General features: G+C 54.9%; 6 protein-coding genes across 6 annotated transcripts; 4 read left to right on the plus strand and 2 right to left on the minus strand.

Annotated features, from left to right (window-relative positions):
• Window positions 1–197: 197 nt before the first annotated feature.
• Window positions 198–2,692, plus strand: UV8b_05504 (uncharacterized protein; the record flags this gene model as incomplete). Its single annotated transcript, XM_043143001.1, has 3 exons — window positions 198–248; window positions 312–1,800; window positions 1,917–2,692. 3 exons carry the CDS (start codon window positions 198–200, stop codon window positions 2,690–2,692), a joined length of 2,316 nt encoding a protein of 771 aa, XP_042998934.1.
• A 395-nt stretch (window positions 2,693–3,087) lies between these two features.
• Window positions 3,088–3,934, minus strand: UV8b_05505 (uncharacterized protein; the record flags this gene model as incomplete). Its single annotated transcript, XM_043143002.1, has 3 exons — window positions 3,088–3,303; window positions 3,375–3,703; window positions 3,796–3,934. The coding sequence occupies 3 exons, from the start codon at window positions 3,932–3,934 to the stop codon at window positions 3,088–3,090; spliced, it is 684 nt and encodes a 227-aa protein (XP_042998935.1).
• Window positions 3,935–4,956: 1,022 nt separating this feature from the next.
• UV8b_05506 (uncharacterized protein) lies at window positions 4,957–5,656 on the plus strand (the record flags this gene model as incomplete). The annotated part of the gene is made up of 3 exons (XM_043143003.1): window positions 4,957–5,176; window positions 5,242–5,479; window positions 5,530–5,656. 3 exons carry the CDS (start codon window positions 4,957–4,959, stop codon window positions 5,654–5,656), a joined length of 585 nt encoding a protein of 194 aa, XP_042998936.1.
• A 643-nt stretch (window positions 5,657–6,299) lies between these two features.
• UV8b_05507 (uncharacterized protein) lies at window positions 6,300–8,587 on the minus strand (the record flags this gene model as incomplete). The annotated part of the gene is made up of 2 exons (XM_043143004.1): window positions 6,300–7,501; window positions 7,627–8,587. The coding sequence occupies 2 exons, from the start codon at window positions 8,585–8,587 to the stop codon at window positions 6,300–6,302; spliced, it is 2,163 nt and encodes a 720-aa protein (XP_042998937.1).
• Window positions 8,588–10,934: 2,347 nt separating this feature from the next.
• On the plus strand, window positions 10,935–13,628 carry UV8b_05508 (uncharacterized protein; the record flags this gene model as incomplete). Its single annotated transcript, XM_043143005.1, has 4 exons — window positions 10,935–10,990; window positions 11,147–11,265; window positions 11,456–11,459; window positions 11,585–13,628. The coding sequence occupies 4 exons, from the start codon at window positions 10,935–10,937 to the stop codon at window positions 13,626–13,628; spliced, it is 2,223 nt and encodes a 740-aa protein (XP_042998938.1).
• Window positions 13,629–15,003: 1,375 nt separating this feature from the next.
• Window positions 15,004–18,211, plus strand: UV8b_05509 (uncharacterized protein; the record flags this gene model as incomplete). Its single annotated transcript, XM_043143006.1, has 5 exons — window positions 15,004–15,306; window positions 15,361–15,728; window positions 15,811–16,226; window positions 16,302–16,439; window positions 16,632–18,211. The coding sequence occupies 5 exons, from the start codon at window positions 15,004–15,006 to the stop codon at window positions 18,209–18,211; spliced, it is 2,805 nt and encodes a 934-aa protein (XP_042998939.1).
• Between the last annotated feature and the right edge of the window lie 760 nt (window positions 18,212–18,971).

Raw genomic sequence — 18,971 nt, forward strand, 5'->3', positions numbered from 1 at the left:
CAGCTTCCATCAGCATCTGTTTCTTTGCGTGACGCACGCATTTGCTCCAGTGCTCCACCAAAGCTTCACCAAAGCTTCCGTCTCCCGGTGCCACCAGACTGAACCAGATTGTTTGCTGCTCCCCCCGACATCTCCTACATCGTGCGGGCCATTGTATCCAGGGCAAACTCTGCTCTGCAACCAAGCAGGATAGGACAATGTCTGCCGACTTTACGCTGTCTGCGCAGCTTGTTGGCCATGATGCAGACGTATGTGGCTGCTGACGTTGCTCCGTGCTTTCCCCCCTTCTGGTCGCTAATACCCTCCTATAGGTGAGAGCCGTCGCTTTTGCCTCTCCCCAAGTCGTCCTATCAGCCTCCAGAGATTGCACCGTCCGCAAATGGACCCGAGGACCACATTCACCGCCGGCGTTCGAGGCAACACTCGTCAGTCGCAGCCCCGAATACGTCAACTCCGTGGCCTTTTCCCCGGCATCTGCCAATCACCCCAACGGCTTGGTCATTTCCGGAGGCAAGGACACCGTGATCGAGGTCAAGTCGCTAAGCGCTGCGTCCACGGATCACGCCGAGCGACTGTTGGTTGGACACGCCCACAACGTCTGCGCTCTAGATGTAGCCCCCGACGGGTCGTATCTGGTATCCGGAGGATGGGATGGCCAAGCCCGCGTGTGGAATCTGCAAAAATGGGAGACAGTCTTGATGCTGGCCGGCCATGAAGACAAAGCTGTGTGGAGCGTTGTCGCTCTCAACGACAAGACAGTCGTCACCGGCTGCGCCGACAAGGCCATACGCGTCTATGACCTCACTCAATCGGTTGCAGGCGAAGCTCAGCCCAGATCCACAATCTATACTCCGGACGTGGTAAGAGCTCTGTGCAGAGTTCCGGAAAGCCACCCGAGTGGTGCCGACATTGCCAGTGCCAGCAACGATGGCATCATCAGACTCTGGAAGTTGAACGGGCAACAGATGGGTGAGCTGCATGGCCATGACAGCTTCGTCTACAGCTTGGCAAGCCTGCCAACCGGGGAATTGCTCAGCGCCGGTGAAGACCGTACCGTCCGCGTATGGAAAGGCAGCGAATGTGTTCAGACTATCACTCACCCAGCCATCTCGGTGTGGACTGTAGCTGCCAACCAGGTAACGGGCGATATCGTAACCGGTTCGAGTGATGGTGTAGCGCGTGTCTTTACCCGACGACCAGACCAAGTGGCTGACAAGGAGACCCTGGCCGAGTTTGAGTCGTCGGTCAAGTCCTCGGCCATTCCTCAACAACAGCTCGGTGGCATCAACAAGGAGAAGCTCCCAGGACCCGAGTTTTTGACCAAAAAGTCTGGGACAAAGGAAGGACAGGTGCAAATGATTAGGGAGGAGAATGGAAATGTTACAGCGCATACGTGGTCGACGAGTCAGCAACAATGGATCAATGTCGGTACCGTCGTCGATGCCGCTGGCAGCAGTGGGCGCAAGGTCGAGTATGGCGGAGAGTCGTACGATTATGTCTTTGATGTCGATATCGAGGACGGCAAGCCGCCGTTGAAGCTCCCCTACAACTTGTCCGAAAACCCCTATGAGAGGGCGACAAAGTTCCTCAACGACAACGAGCTTCCGTTAAGCTACCTGGACAGCGTGGCTAATTTCATCACGAAAAACACCAAGGGCGCAACTCTGGGGCAAGCGGACAGCTCAGGTCCTGATCCATATGGTACAGAGTCACGTTATCGTCCGGGTCAGTCGGAATCATCACAACCCAAGGTTCTTCCTCAGAAGGATTATCTGAGCATTTCAGCGGCCAAATACGAAGGCATGTCTCTTCTCATCCCTTTCCCTTCCTCCTCGTCCTTGTCCTCCCTTTCCTTTTGGAACGATTGACTCGCGAAACCTGCTGCAACCGTATCACTGACCGCATGTTCTTTGCAGCCATTTTCACAAAAATAATGAGCGTCAACAAGACCATGACCTCCTCTGGCCGCAAAGACGCCGCCCTGAACCCCGGCGAAGAGGCTATGCTGCAGCTGCTCCGCGAAGCACTAGAAAGTGGTCGGCCCATCCCCGTCCAATCCATAGAATTGGTCGTGCGAATCGTGACGCAGTGGCCGTATGGAGATCGCCTCGCTGCGCTGGATTTGCTGCGCTGCGTTGCAAAGTTCCCATCGGTAGCCCAGCTGTCGGATGCTCAACACGGGTCAGTGCTCGACATGGCGACCGGCTACTCGATACCGGCCGACTCTCCAGCAAACGAGAACGCGGCCATGATGGGCGCCCGCACGATTGCCAATCTGTTCAGCACGGCCGATGGTCGCAGCTTGGTGAACTCGCAGGCCGACAAGGCAATCGCGTTTCTCGAGCGCATCGTGGGTGCCAAGGGCGGGGAGGCGATTGGAAAGTTTAACAGGAACGTGCTGATCGCCGTGACCACGGCGGCAGTCAATCTGTCGGTCTTGGCCAACAAGGAAAAGCTGCTGAGTGCAGAGCAGCGACGAAGATTAATGGTTGTCCTCGGAGCCACGCTTGACGGTCAGTCAGACTCGGAGGTCCTGTACAGAGGGCTGATTGCGTTGGGGACGTTGCTGGCGACATCGAGGGGGGAGGCTAGCGGCTTAGACCTTGACGGGTGGATTCGGGGGGCCCAGGACAGGGGCGCGGAAGAGAGGGTCAAGTCCGTGGCCAACGAGTGCCTGGCGTCGCTGTCGTGATGCTTCATGGACGGGAGTGCTGATGATGTCTGGCTGGGTGCGGAACTTCTCTGCAAAAACGGTTATTGTTGGGAACAATCAAGGGACACATACATACCTCTAGGTAGGGATTGCGTGGGCGCGCGGGCAAAATCAGCAAGCGTATTCAAATGGTCTGCAAGCGGTAGCTGTCCTGTCACCCGAGCAGATTGGGTCATGTTCAAAATAACAACAACAACAACAACAACAACAAGTGCATTGCGCTACTATTCTCCAAACTCCAAGCGTGGCCGCTAATTTGCAATCCAGGCAATGAAAGAAATAAGAACCTTCCGATGGGGCGTGAACGGCCTCGAACCACGCAGTCTATGTACAGTTTCGTTCTCTCGAGTCTTTTCTTCATCCGCAGCACTCGTCTATAAAGCAGCAGCGAGCGCGGCCACGCAAACGGCCAGATAGCCCGCCCAGGAAGCAAGGCCAATGGATGCCGTCGACGCAACAGCCGGTGAGCCAGAGCCGATGGCGACGGTGTACATGTCGGCGAAGCCCATGTCGGACGAGTTGAAGCAGTTGGTTTCGTTGACGAGGCCGATCCTCGCATCCCCCGGCTCGGCGAAGATGATGTCTACGCACTGCAAAGGTCAGCCGCGCGGGGGTCTCGAACCGCAAGAGGGGTTTGGGGACGAGGCTTCGTCGGACGCACGGAATACAAGGCAGCGCCGTGCTGCGCCAGCTCGACAAGCTGGATGGTGGCCAGGTCGCCCGGCTGGACGGTCGTGTTGGGCGGCAGCGGCACCTGGGGCAGGCAGACGGTCCCCGGGTAGGGGTTGTTGGTCGGGCCCTGGATGGTGAAGGGGTGGACCATGGGGTTGGACATGTTCTGGGGCCCGTTGTCGGGGCCGTCGGTGCCGAAGCCCAGGTTGACGTAGATGACGGCCGAGGAGTGGCCTCTGAACCAGCCGGGCTGGAAGGCGACGGCGCCGCCGGTGGTGGGCCAGTAGGTGCGGTTCTTGGTGGTGCCCACGCCGCCGCCTGGTTGGGGGGGGGGGGGGGGGATCAGCTGCCGTTCACTCACGTCCGGACGACTAAGGGGGGGGGAGGGAAGAAGGCGTTTGGGAACGCACAGGGATACATCCACTGCATGCCGTAGGGAAAGGTGTCGTTCTGGATGAGGTTGTTGCCCCGAGCGCCGGGATACGTGAAGACGGTGTGGGCGGAGGCCAGGGCCGAAAAGGCCGGCGCGAGGAGGACGGCGGCGAGCATGGCTGGCGGGCTTGGTTGGTGTCGTGTTGGAAAACGGCGGACACGGGGGCGTACGCGAGCGATATTTTCCCCAGAGAAACACAGTCGGGCGCGGAGCCAGCCCAGCTCAACGCAAAAGATGGCGACTTGGCGACTTGGGCGAAAAGGGCGAGGGGAGGAAGACGGCCAGACTGCCTGCCAGGTTCAGGTTCCCGGGGGAGGGGAGGGCGAGGTAGTTTAAAGGGCCAGGCGCGCAGCAGCGTTCCCGCAGCCATGCCTGCTGGCTGGCTGGCTGGCTGGCTGGCTGGCTGGCTGGCTGGCTGCAGAGGAAGCTGGCAGCCCGGGCCGGCGGCAGGGCAAAGTCGTCGAGGCCAGGAGGAGGGGACATCAAGGAATCAATCGCAGACAAACAGGCTCGGGCGATTGGCCCAGCCCCGCCGTTGCTCGTCACCAAACGGGCGGCGGCTGCAGCAGGTGGGGCCTCCCGCTGAACGTGCCCCCAGGCAGCGGCCCTGGGCACGCTGGTTGGGCCCTGCTAAGCGCCGACCGGCACGGCGGTGGGGACGGGCTTCTTGCCGGCGGGCCAATGGGGCTGCGCGAATGGGCTGCCGGCAGCGCTTTCTTTATTTTTTTTTTTTATTTTTTGTTTTACATTTTTTTTTTTTTTGGGTCCGAGGTTTTGCCCGTAAAAAGGCTCGAAGAAGCAAACGCCCCGGCCTGCCTCGGACGATAACCACCTTGCAACCCAACAACCAAGGAGGGGGAACAAAAGGGCGACGTCAAAAAAAAAGCCTTGCATCGCCGCGACGCCAAGAATCCATCCCGCGAGTCCTTGGCCGCGCTTCAATGGCGCTCCGCCACCGCTCGGCGCGATCCTAACAGCTCCCCCGGCGCCCCCCCCCCCGAACGAGATGCTCGCCCCCCCGACCGACCACGCCGACGGCGGCTGGACCGTCGTCGCCCTCCGCAAGGGCCGAGGCCGGCCGCCCAAGACCCCGGCCCGCGCGCCGCCGCGCGCCGGCCCCCCCCGCTCCGCGCAGGACATGGCCGCCGAGTACCAGCGCATCCGCGCCGACCCGTCGTCCCGGCCGTGGTGCAGCGCCATCCGCGCCGTCGTCGCCCGCCACGCGCCGGCCCTCGCGCCCGTCACCGCCGCCGTCTGCCTCGGCATAGGCTCCTTCGACCCCGCCGACGGGGCGTGGGAGGCCAAGCGCCGGTCCTACGTGCAGCTGCTGGGCCTGGCCGTCATGCTCGACGAGCTGGGTGCGCCCGAAGCCCCCCTTCTCATACTCTTCATGCGACGGGGCAGCTGACGAGGAGGGGAGCAGAAAAGACGCACGGGCGCAGGATACGCTGCACGTTCCAGGAACCCGTCTTCACCGCCGCCGATGTCGAGTTCCTCACGTCGCTCGGACACGTCGTCGTCGAGGCCCCCGCCGCCTGCGAGGCGCTGACCCCGGACTCGCTGCTGTACGGCATCCATCTCTACAGGTCGCTGTACGCCGAGGCGCTGCAAGTCGCCCTGCCGGCTGTCTACGTGGGGACGGGCTGGGACGTATGGGATCAGTATGTTTCTTCCTGCTGCTCCGTCCCTGGCTGGAAGCTGACTCGGATAGAATGCTCCCTGGGGTCGACGACGGCCTGCAGGGCATCGAGACCATGCACAAGACATACCACAAGGCGCCATTCCCGCAGGAGGGCACGGCGTTTTCCAGCACCTGCTTGTATTGGCGGAGAGACTGAACCGACTCGTGTGCCGGGGGGTTATGTGTAGACGCGTGCGAGGCAGAGCAGACGACCATGCAGAATTGTAATGTAACGTAGAATACAGGAGCTGGTGTGATGCCAGCGCCGGGGAGCGATCGAATCGCTGGTTTTCTCCATAGCAGCCCCTGCTAAACAGGTACCTACAGAAACTCTGCTCCAAATGGCTACGCGCGAGATGTATCAAGTGCCATGGCAAGGGAGCAATGGCTGAGACACCAGACACCAAACCCCTTCACTTGGCACCGTCGCCACGCAGCCGAGCAGCAGGGCTGCCACGATCAACTCGCCGTCACGTCTTCTGTTCTATCTTTGCCCCTTCTTCATTCCATGCATCGTACACCCAAACAAGAAAATGAGATGCAAACATGACCCTCGCCGCGCCAATGACTAAAACCAGGAAAGCCACTAAATTTGCCTCCTTGCCCCCTCCCCGGGCGAAGCAAGATATGTGCTGCTGCGCAAAGAGTTCCGAAACGCCATGAAACTAAAACTTGCCGCTGAAATAAAACAGTATAGACAGTGCTCCAGAATACGAGGGCCCCCCGCCCCCTACTATCCAACGCGGTGACCAACTTCGCTGGTCCAGTGCACCGGTCGGCCATTGCAATACATCGCCAGCTCAGACCGTCTTTCCGTTGCAATCCGGAATCTTGACACCCGGCTTGAGCTTGCGGTTGACGTCCATCAATCCCCATTTGTCTTCCCATTCCTTGTTCTTCTCGTTATAACGAATCTTCCATGGCTCATCAAACGCCTCGAACCAGAAATACTGCGTGCCGTTTGCCAACGCTTGGCAGACCCAGTCACTCATGAAGCGATTCATGCCGTCGATGCTGGCTACGGCGCCAGGGGTAGACGAGTCACAGACTGGCGACCCACCGCAATCCTTTCCGCCGTCGCTCGGCCACCCTGTTTCCGAGATGATGTTTCTCGACTGGTCAGACTTCCAGAACGGCTTGTTATTGACCTCCCAGAAATTGAGCGTCCATGCTGCGGCCCTCTCAGGCGCCACGCCGGCGAAAAAGGGGTGAATGTTGGCCATGATGTAATCGCTCTTGGCCGCCAGCCCAGCTGTCCAGTCGTTGCCCAGGTCTGATGATGCCACCGGTAATTTGATCCCTTTGCCGGAAAAGTTGGCTCGCAAGTCGTCCAGGATTGTGCCCAGCTGGGTAACCGTCATTTCTTTGCGGAAAAGGACTTCGTTGGCGACAATCACGCCTTCAAAGGGATCCGCGCCGTACCGGTCGACAATGTCCCACATTTGTGCTAGTTGCCGTGCGTTGGTCGTGGCGTTGCCGTCCAGCCACACGCCAAGCCAGATTTTCATGTCCTTGGTCATCTTCAGATTATTGATGGCGTGAATGACCATCTGTGTCTGGTTGCAGTCGGTGCCGTACAGGCGAATCTTGTTGGTCAGCTGGCTGAGCACCGCGACATCGCGAGTAACGTTGTTCTGCGACGGCGGGTTGTGCAAGCAGTCGGGATACTGTGTGTTGAGGGGCGTGTAGTCCATTCCTGGAAATACCCTGTGCAAGTCCTTGTTGTTCAAGAGCGCCTTGATCTCGCTGCTGTTGATGTCGATGTCGCCATTTTGCTTCGTGTCGTCCTCGGCTGACTGGCCGTTGCCATTACCGTCAGACTTCTTGGCCCCTGCAATCATGCTGCCGACGACGCCTCCAATAATGGCGGCAGCAACTATCAGAAAAACGACTATGATGACGAGCCACTTCCACTTCTTGCCACGACCCTTCTTCTCCCCGTCGTCTCCTTCAAAGTTTGCAGCCGTCTCGTGCGCAAACTCGGATTCATTGCGATTTTGACCTAAGAAGGAAAAGAAAAATCAGCAACTCCAAATCAGTGAATTCCGTTGGGACCTTTTACCATCGCCCTTTCTTTCTTTTTTTTTTTTGCGTAAGGAAAATTTCCTTCTGAATCTCAAAACTCACCACCGCGGCTCCAAGCACCCACTGTCCCAGGGCCACCTGCTGCCGCAGCGGCAGCGCCGACAACGGACTTTTTTCTTTCTGATTGAGGTAGACTTAGCATTGAATTCCGCTGGCTAGTTCGTCCGTATCGCAAGCCATCGTCACCGTCGTCAGCAATTTCGTTGGGATTGAACATCCCGAGGCTGGATTCGTGATATCTATGTGAGGCATTCATTCCTTGGTAAGGGTCATCCACATAAGAATCGGCACCAAAGCTTCGCATGCTTCTTGCTGGCGACTGATTGGCGGAGGGGGTGCCAAACGGATTGGTGCTGGACCCAGAATTTTCGTCTGGTAGTTGATGCTGTCCTGGGGCGTGCTTGTAAATAGTCTCCAGCGCGTGACCACCGGGCTGTGAGTTACGATACCCAATGTTGGAAGAAGTAGAGTTGGGAGCTCTTGATGGCGGTGGAGGCAGCTGGCCTGTTGCTCCCATCCCATCTACGCCGCTCTCCCTGGCATTTCGGTCAGTGACGTTGTAGGCAATACCTGTGACCCCCCCAGCCGCAAAGTCACTCAAGTTGTCCGCCCCTGGTGTGATGTTGCTTTGGGCAACATGATGAGCGTACAGTTGGCCTTGCGCGCCTCGGGGCGGGCTCTGATTGTATGCTGGCAAGTTGTTAGGGTGATGAGGTGGGGGAGGAGGCGCCATCTCGTCGCGTCCGTAGCCGACGTTGCCAGCAGAACTGTCGTGTTCCACATAGTGATTGTATGGTTGATACGGGTGCCTCTCATGCTTCCTGCCTGCTGCGTAGGAATCTGGCGGCCGACGCGATGAGGCTTCGTCGTAATAGGGCGACTCCCCGCGAACATGGCCGTAATCATAGGAGTTTGGTGAAGCTCTTTGAGGCACTTGATCATACCCATGTGACACGTCTAGGGATTGCCTTTCGTAGGTATCCACGTTCGAAAAGTGTTGCATATTGGCCGTTTGCGATGAATTCTATGATGGGAGGCGATGGATCAGAGAGTCGTATCGGATCGTTAGGGAAGCCCGAGGGCGACGGAATCCCTCCCTTTGCGGAATCTCGAAAAATCGACAAATCAACTGAGATTCACCATGCACGGAGATGGACTCTGAAGATATTCCTAGGTATCGACGGATATTTGGTTGCTGAACAAATGAATTCCTCGAGAGGCGTAAGCGATGAATATCAAGGCCGTTGCTGGCGTTTGTCGGCCTGATCCAAAGAAGAAGAAAAATGCGAGCGAGGGAAGCAACAATGTCGGAACAACAAAAGACTTGAGAATTTACACCTGCGATTCTGTGACTAAAGAGTTCATGGTCGATCGGAATTTCGATTGCCGACTATTGTGAGACAGAAACCCGACAGGCTCGGGCTGGTGGGACTGGAATCTCAGTCACTGCGGAGAGGCAGCATGGATCAAGTCCGATGGCAGCTCTCCCTCCCCTGTCCCAGCCGTTTACCAGGAACGTAGTCCGTAGTTTTGCCTAAAAAGGGTATCGTGCACTGATTTGATTGCCTGGCGATTTCGCGATAAATGATTTGCGGTACGGAAATATTGGCGCAATTTCGTCGAAACAGGACGGCGAGGGATAGAGGTTTGATCCTTGATGAGAGACACCAACGTTGTCTGTCTGTTTGCGGTTGGGAACAACGGGAGGGAGGAGAAGATGGCGGGAAACCAGAAGGGAGGGAGGGGGGCTGAGACCCAGCAAGCAGCCATTGATGCAAGTTGGCCCTGCAAGTACGGAGTGCCGTGGTAGCACAGTGTTGACACTGTCTGACACTGCCAGGCTGTCTGGTTGGGCTTGGGATCGGGATCCCTCCAAGAGTTGCTTACTAAGCTGACATGACCAGATGGACGTCTCAAGAAAATACAGAGGTCATAAGGTACATACCTACCCAGAGGCTACCGGCCCCCGGGAGGCTTTCCAGCGTGGCCTGGCGCCACCAGGTGCCCATGTGCTGTCAACTATTATTAGCACATACTTACGCTTCTTTTGCGATGCTCCGCTCCCAGCCCCCACCGGCAGGGCTTACAGCCCGCCACCCCCATTTTGCCACAGCGAACGGCCCTTGCCCCAAGCTTGACGGCAGACTTTCGTTTTTTTTCCCGCCTTGATCCGCGCAAAAGCGCCTTGGCGGTTTACCAGGAGGTCTGGTTGGTAGCGTTTTACAGTTAGAAGCTCTCTCCCGGAAAAACAGGCTGAATGCGAGACGCAGCCGGCGCGGTTGGGCTGTCACCCGCGGGGCGAGGGCGATGTCACTTCAGGTCGAGGGACTGTGCTGATTGGCACACCTTGTTGGTGTGCCGAGGTACATATCAGGCATGCCCTTCTCGAGATCTTGCGGCTATCACGACGATGGAGCGGATGAATTATTCTACTCCGTACTCAAGTAAAATACATAGTGTGAAGACTGATGAAGCTCTCCCCTGGCTGAATTCAAGCTTTTTTCTTTTTCTTTTTCTTTTTTCGCTGCAAAGGCACCAGGTCAAACCCTTCCTGAAAGAAGTCTGGTCTGGTCTATTCTGTGCCACCTGCCAAGCCCTACCTACCAGGCATGGGGTAACTAAAGCGCCCAGGCCTTGCAGTGCCGTCTCTTAGCGGGTCTGGTACTCCGCACATACCAGCCCAATCTATGATCCAACCAACCACCTCTCAAGCGCCGCGCCTTTGAATACCAATACCACCTTGGAAACAGGCCCTGACAAACTGATCCGATCCGTGCCCAGAATGACCAGATTGGCCCAGACGACTTCATGTTGTTTGCTACAGTATCCACTGGAACCCGCGACTTCTTCGACAGCAGATCCCTGGGCTCCAGCCCGGTTGCCAAGGCGGCTTGTCTCCATCTTTACTGCGCCTAATTGATCCTACATCTGCACTGATGTTGATTGAGCCTTTGTTTCATCGCTGTTCAGTAACGTCACCCCAAACTTCACACGGAGTCGACCTTGACGCCAACACAGTATTCCCGTCGCTTCTCATACTGGCTTCTCGTACTGGCTTCTTCGAGTCTCGCAGTCCCGACCCCTCCGCCCAATCTGATTCCACCAAGCTCAACCCAGCGCAAACCTGCGGCCTCTTCGTCGCGGGCGTTGCTGGCATTGACTACTTTAGGCGGCCAAAGCCCCGTGGCAGCATAACACATCACACCAGCATAACACACACCAGCATAACACCAGCATAACACCAGCATAACACCAGTGCGAACCGACCTGCTACTGCCTGCGCCAAAGCAGCAGCAGCACCACGAGCCCATCAGATGCTATCTATCAATTCCGAGTAAACGCAACGACTCATGGAGATTCAATTCTCCCTCCCTCTACACCCTGCCAGGAGAGGCGCACCTGCTGAGTGCGTCCCTTTCCCCCCTCTGTTCCCTTCTGGGGGCAATGCAGCGCTATCTTGATCAGGCAAGCACGAGGGATGCATGCAGAGCAACCAGACATCACCGTCTCACCGTCCCATTGTTCTGGCTGTCCACTAATGAGTTTGCCATTTTCCACCTAGGTCATCTGCCTCCCCAAAAGCCGCCGCTGCGCACGGATGCATACATAAATTTGCGCTGGAATCGAGGACACGACATACACGGCGGAGCTCCACGCGTGCGCGCACGGGATGTGCTACCTGTACGTCTTGACTCCCAACCAGGCCTGCTTCTTCTCTTTTTCTTTTCTCGTCTTTTTTTTTCATTTTTTTTTCAAGTTCCTGTCTCTTCATATTTCAGCCATTTCCACCATGCCCAGTCACCCGCCGTCGCTCCTACTTCCGACCCTGATGTATAGCAAAAGATTGCGGCTAACTGACTGTCATGTGCAGGCAAGTACGTCAATTCTTATGCTTTCCGCTCTCACGCCTTCATGCTGCGTCAGAGTCACCGAGCAGCGTATAGCAAATTCAAAGGTCGCTCCCGGTCGCTCACTAGCAGCAGTTGACAGTCTATCCTAGGAAGCGCCATGTCAAATGTGACGAAACAAAGCCAGCGTGTCTCAAATGCCTTAAATGGCGCGGTTACTGCGACGCCTACGAGGAACCTTCCTTCCCTAACCCATCATCAGTCTCATCCTCTTTCAGCTCCTCGTCAAAAGTCCCTCGGTCTGGTACTAGAAGCAAAAATTCCCACCTCGTCCATGCCAAGAATGTTCCTCAAATCTTCACAGAACCAGACATTGTTACCGTTCGGTTTGTCAGCAGTGAGCAAAAGGCTTACTTTGACGAGTGGACAGGATTATCCATGAATTTCTTGAGTGGGAGCCTTGACCAATCTCGCCTATGGACTGTGACTATGCCGCAAGTGACCATGCAGGAAACGACGCTTCGGTTTGGCGCCATGGCAGTGGGAGCTCTGTGGAAGGCGTACGAAACCGGATCTTCCCCAACAGCAGTTACAAACGAAAACAAGCATTACCTCAATGCCGTCATTTTCTATTGTGAGGCGCTGCGACTGCAATCGAAGGCGAGACCGAATAGAGATGGGCTTCGGACGGCCTTGCTCTCGTCGCTCTTGTTCATCTGTTTCGAAATTCAAAGGGGGAATATTCCCGCTGCACTGAAACATGTTTTCCACGGGTTCAGTATGCTGAACGAATTGGCAGCATCTACGGACCTAGCACCGCGATTAGTGAGCATTGCCCAGGCACCACCATCTTTGGTCCAGGATATCCTGGAGTGTTATAAGCCTCTGGAGCTGCAGTCCAGATCCTTCATGGGCTCGTACAAGAAGTTTTTCTTCCCGCCGACGCCCGCGAAGCTTGCAGGGGATGTAAGGCCTGGATCCCATTCTGAATTAGCGACGAATCCAACCAAGCCTCCACGCCATCCCGCCATGACGCCCAGCTCAAGTTCGCAAACCACTCCTGCGTCCAGCTCAGACGCATTAATGGTCCCTGAACCGGCCCAAATACCACCTAGTCAACCGGCCGCCCCGTGGCAACGCCCATCACCTCCATCGCAAGCAGCGGCATCATCGGCTCACTCAGACATGCCCAGCCCACAAAGCCAGAGCAGCAGCCATGGCACTCCTCCGCAACAACCATCCCGTCCAAGTCCCCGCCCATTCGCTGGCATAGCTCCCTTCACCAAGCACTCTCCTTATTTCAGACCACGCCGATCCAACGTCAGCACCTTGGATGATCTACCACTAGTGTTCCAGGATCTCGAACAAGCCCAGGGATATTGGAGCCTGGTGCAGAAAGCCATGGTTTCCCACATACCCATGCTCACCATGATCTCATCGAAACTGGGCTTGACGCGAGTGACATCCGAGGCCGAACTCGACATGAAGCTCAGCAGCGTGAAGGAAAACCCGCAAATAGGGAGGTTCGTTGCCGAAGCTCGATATTGGCTCTCGCGATGGGTCGACGCCTTAGAACCAGTCTATCAAGTGATATGCCGCAACTCGGCCAACGATCCGCAAACCTACCTCCACGCCCTGAACCTCCGCGTCGAATACCTTGTGCTGTACATATACACTACGTTGCCGCGGTTTTCCGGCCTCGTCACTGCCAAGGAACTCACGCCCCACTACCGCGAAATCAACCGTCTTACCGAAACACTTCTCCAAGCACGACGAAACTGCGGGTTCGCAATGGACTCGGGGTGGACATGGCCCCTTTTCATCTCGTCGTTTGGATGTCGGGACCGCGCTGTCCGTGAGGACGCCATCCGCATACTGGGCCAATACCCGATCCGCAATGCTCTCCGCGACAGTCGGGTATTTCGCGCTATTGCTATTCGTAACCAGCAAGTAGAGGAGCAAGTCATGGCCGAGGGAACAGAACAGGAGCAATGGCTTAGATTGCGCCGCCGAGAATTAGTGTTTGAAGATTTCGGAACATCTGTCATATACCGATCTGCGCAGAAGAGCCACGGCGCTGGCAAGTGGGAGCTGGTGGAGGAGGTTGCCGAATTTACGATTTCGCAGGACGGGGCCTTGGAATGGCATCGGCAGCCGATCACCTTATCGGCCTCTATACTATCCGGCGTGTGCTAGTTTGTTCTGTTTGGTTTCCACGTATGGTAGCCAGTTGGCTCATATGCACAAGTGTTTCTTTGAATATCGGATAGATTTGGAATGAAGAAGTACTGGTGACGAATTGCAAGAGGAAATAAATACGAGCTAAATGTACATGAGACCGATTGATCATGGCAGGCTAGTCACCTACTGCGGGTAGACTAGTCGCAGGACGTGTTTCATTGTTGGTATTCCTTTAAGTGTCCTGTCGCGGTTCGGTAATTTTGCGCCATAAACACAATGGCGCGCCAAGGGTTCGAGAACAGTCGCCCGCTCAACAGCCCTGTCGGACATAGGAGATATACTCATAGGCCTCCCGCGACCATTATGAGTTGTACTACCATTGGGAAATAACGAAGCCCTATGACCAGGATCTATAAGGGTTGCGCGCGACGTTGGATACTGTAAACGCGGAGATACTCGATGCGTCTCATATTTTCTGTAGAATAAAGCTGGGAGGGTTCTTATGTGTATTGAGGAAAAGTGGGGCGGAGAGCGAACGGAAGTTAGGATGAAAGCATATAGGGTAAACTAATAGGTACTACTCTCACCGTAGCGTAATTGGTTTAGTGGTAAAATTCTCCGTTGCCATCAATAACGTCGGGGAGCCCTGGGTTCGATTCCCAGATTACGCAATGTTGGTGGTTCAAATATTCTCATTTACCATCTGATCTAGTGGCATATATCGCATATATCTTATCTATTCTATCATATGGTGTATTTCTGCCATCTCTATAATTTTTGCATATCTACCCCGATAGGAGTTGTCCTCCCTTGTATTGGAGTTCGTGGCACGAAGCTGGAGCAAGTGCGTACCCAATTAGGAAACACGTCGAATATTTTTCGCTGTTCACGCGATCCTGCTGCTACTATGGTTCGAGATTTATTTTTTGATCCTGTTGACTTTCGAATTCATAATCTGTATTTATCGGTCGTATTTTGTTGTTTGGCAGGTGCATAACAAGTTTCGTTGACAAAATAATTGTGAAACGTAATGTGTTCGCCGCTGTCGGTTTCCGAATACAATATGAGAACTATGGACCATTTACCTGAAACGAACTGTCATCAAGGGGAATAAGTTAATCGAGATAGTGCCTGATGTGAAAACTTTTGCTAGGGCTACTATCCTACCGGACACGATATTAAGGAGCCCTTTGGAGGAAGATCTAGGAGAAGCTGCGGAATGATCTTGTCTTTCGACTCGTTTGATTCACATATCCTCTGCCAGCTGCCAGCACCAACGCGAGCAACTGCCAGCTGCCGACCCTCGCGATTATAAAACCCCACTTCCCCCATTCACAAACAATAAAGATGTCTGGTTCTCTTGCTTCTTCATCCCGGCGATGGCTTGACAATGGACACGTCTCTCGACTTCTTCACCCGCGGGGAAGCATCCTCGCCGCCCCCAGACTGGCGCACTTTGCCTGAGATTCCTCTACCAGATGAACTCATGGCCATCGACTGCCCCATTCTTCCGCTGAACGATTTTGAGGAAAGACATCAATTGCAGGATCAGTACCTGGAGACCCAATTCCGGCTTCACAGATACGAGGCGACAGAACCTTTGCGGCGGGCCATAAAAGCATACCGTATGAGCTTTAAAACAAGTGCAGACACTAGTGACCTTGAGTTAGAGTCGGCCAACTTGTACTCAAGCGTAAGCGTACATGACCCACAAACTCCAAGGGCTCCCCCTGATAACATGCACCAGGTGTTTGTCACTGGGTACGCTCTTAGTCACGAAGGAGCCGCCCAGCGATTGGTCCTAGGGAAATCGACCTTGCCAATGCCTGAAATTGACCAAGAGAAAGAGTCAGAAGAGCCAGAAGACGTCAAGATTTTGATTCCTGGTACTTTGGTGGCAGCTTCGACTGATCACTTCCAAACCACCTGTTACATCGGGACGGTGGCTGGAAACAATGTGCTCGAAGATCCTCCCTTTGTCGATGTCTTCTGGGCGAGGCAAAGTGACATGGTGACGGATCCGACAGTTGAGTTGGTTATGTTGGAGCCAACTAGTGGTTATTTTGAGTCTTTGAAGTACACCATGACTGGGTTACAGTCTAATTCAAACATCAGGTGTGTCCTTGTGGTATTGCCCATTTTATGTCTGTCAATCGATTATTCCTACTAGGGCTCACTTCTGACTCCCGTGCTTCAGCTTCCTCTTGAGAGCTTACCTCTTTGAGCCGAAACCGGCTTCGGTACCGCCTCCTCAGTATCTCAATGAGACCCCAGAAGGCCAGCCTGTCATCCCCTCTGTATTCAATAGTCTTGACGAATCCCAACGCAACGCATTCGCGGAAGCGACATGTCGAGAAGTGGCCGTAATACAGGGCCCTCCCGGTACCGGGAAAACTTTTACCTCTAATGCTGTTTTACAGAGCTTGGTTGAAACCCAAAGACTATGTAATGCCGCTCAGCCAGACCCCGGCCCCAAAATCCCGATCATTGTTGTTGCGCAGACAAATAACGCCCTGGACCAGCTGTTGAGGAAATTCGTGCATTCAACAGGCACGAAGTCGATAGCTCGTCTTGGTGGACGGGGCAGTGCCGACATGAAAGAATACACATTGAGTGAGCTAATGAAAAAATCGCCAGGACCCCAAAAGAAGCCTGTGGGATCATTTTACTCGCAAAAAGAGAAAATAGTGGTCTCTTTGAAAGACATGCTTACTCAAGATTCCGCTGATATAAGCGCAGAAATCCTCAAGGAACATGGGCTGCTCAGCGAGAGCCAGTACGCTTCCATCACGGATGATGACTGGGAGGACAGTGCAGGGGCTGGAGGTAATCTCCTTTCATGGCTTGGGATTCCCCCGCCTTCTCAGACTGGTGAACAAGACCCTCCAGGAGCCGCTTGTTTGGGTTCCAATCGAGCTCCATCACGGCGAAGTGGACGAGAAGCCATCCTGGTCCCTTTGTCGAGGCCACCGCCTGCTGAGACGGCTTCGTCCTCGAACATATCGAATCACTTGTTAGATAGCGCAAGCGACCTCTATGATATCAGACCAGAGGACAGGCTCTGTGTGTATAAGCATTTGCAGGCCAGGCTATACGCGAAGCAAAACCTGCAGGAGTCTATAGCCTACGAGCTTGCATCATATGCTAGCACATGTAACTCGATACGCATGGCCAGAACGGAAGCCCGGATTGCATCCATGCAGGACCGGGGAATAGAAGTCATTGGATGCACCACGACTGGCTTGTTGAAATTTCGCGACATTATCTCTGGGCTTCGACCCCGGATTCTCCTGATGGAGGAAGCAGCCGAGGTCCGAGAGGCGGATACTATTGCAGCCGCTCTATGTTTGCCAAGCTTGGAGCATTTCATTCTAATAGGCGACCATCAGCAGTTGCAGCCCCATGCCAACATGGACGAGTTGTCCAGAGCTCCATACCGGATTAATATTTCCATGTTTGAGCGGCTAATCAAGCTGGGCATTCCACACAAAACGCTTTTACAGCAGAGGCGAATGATTCCACGGTTAAGGAAAATTGTGCAAATATTCTATCCCGAGTTGACGGATTACTCGCCAGTTGTGTCGAAGCTCGGCCAAAATGTTGCGGGCATGACGAAGCCGCTGTGGTGGTTCAGACATGACTGGCACGAGTCGCCCGCTGGCGGAGCGAGAGGCGTGTCTGTCGCCAATTACAAAGAGGCCAGGATGATTGTTTCTTTTGTGCAATATCTCATAGGCCAGGGAATCCAACCGAGCCGAATAACGATGCTAACATATTACAAGGGCCAAGTCGCCGTGCTCGAAAGAGAGCTTGAAAATTGTCCAAGTCTGGCGGCTCTCAAATCGAAGGAAGCTGAAGGGGGAGGAAATGATTTGTCCGTCAGAACTGTAGACGGCTTCCAAGGTGAAGAAAACGACATCATCATCTTGTCCCTGGTGCGAGGGCCAAACGGAAAACCTGGCTTCTTGACGTCGGAGAATCGAGCGATTGTCGCGTTGAGCCGCGCTAGGCTTGGGTTGTATATTTTCGGGAATCAGGAAGTTCTCCTGGAAAGCCCTCGGGGCGAAGAGACTTGGTCCACCGTGCTGCGGGAGATGGCTGGAAACACTGGGAAAACAATGCCCTTGAAATTGAAGGACCAGACATTTGAGGTTGGCAGTCCCGAAGACTTGCAGAAGATGATGAGCAAAGACAAGAGAGCTTCGCAGCACAGCAAGACGTCGCCGAGAAAATCGAGGCCGGGAAGAGAATCGGCAGAGAGGAACAGGTCGGAAAACAAGCCCTGCACGGAAGAAGGTCAAGGGAAGTTGGGCTCTTGGGCTGCCAATGTGCCGGCAGTTCAGTTGGAAGAGCCTCCCGCAGACGTGCCGGAAGAGAATCCAGAGCTAATCTCATTTGCTGATTCGATAACAATTTCGGTGCCAGAGAAGCTGCGGGAAGAATACAATAGCAAGACGATGCCGCTACTTGGATCCAGACATGATTGGCTGATTGACTTTTCAGACGACGATGACGACTACTACTACTACGAAGACTACGACGACGGGGCTGACGAGGGTCCGAATCTGAGCACGCCACTTGCCGACTTGCTGGGTTAAGTGGTACGGTCTGTTGGGCGTGTTGGGCGTGTTGATACCGAAATAGGACCTGCGGTTCTATGTTTACTTATTGGGTTCTGGGCCGCCGTAATGATTTCCTGGGGAAGGGGGCCGGAAGTGGAAGCGTTGCAAAGGAGGTGAGGCTGTCCAACATGGCCAGTTGCTGCGCTTCTCTGGCAACAGGATAGAACACGAGGGGAACACGCAGGAAACACGATCCTGCTCTTGCCTCGTTGAGGGCAGAAAATGGTTGGTGGGAAAAGGGAAGTTGAGGTGCGTGGGCTGTACTTACTCATAGATATTCGGAATGGCGTTTGCGTTTTGCAGTTCAATCGAATGGAGTTGCCGTTGGGTTGGATGTCTTTTGTGCGTTGCGTTGTGTGCTATTCCGGTGATTCGGAATATCTACGGAGTTGGAGTTGATCACTGGTGACGAACACAATTGATGCTTTGGTGTTGGGGGGGGGGGGGGGGGGGGAGGGGAGGAGCTATGGACTCTTGAGTACGTACCCGTCAACAGACGACGGAACAGATGACAAACAGGCGACAAACAGGCGACAACAAGCGACCCGACCCGCTTTCAATTGGGAAGGTTCTTTGGATGAACCCTGCTCCAGGTTCACTCCACGCCCGAGCTTCGAGTTGGCACGTTGGTTTCGCTTGCTTGGATCAATGCGCCTGCCGCAAGGGCGGTGGTCACGAGGGAGGTACATAGCTTGCCGAGAGGTCGCTTGCTGGGAGGTTGAGGCTTTGGCAACGT

The sequence above is a fragment of the Ustilaginoidea virens genome, chromosome 4 (assembly GCF_000687475.1).
Source record: "Ustilaginoidea virens chromosome 4, complete sequence".
Taxonomy (NCBI): domain Eukaryota; kingdom Fungi; phylum Ascomycota; class Sordariomycetes; order Hypocreales; family Clavicipitaceae; genus Ustilaginoidea; species Ustilaginoidea virens.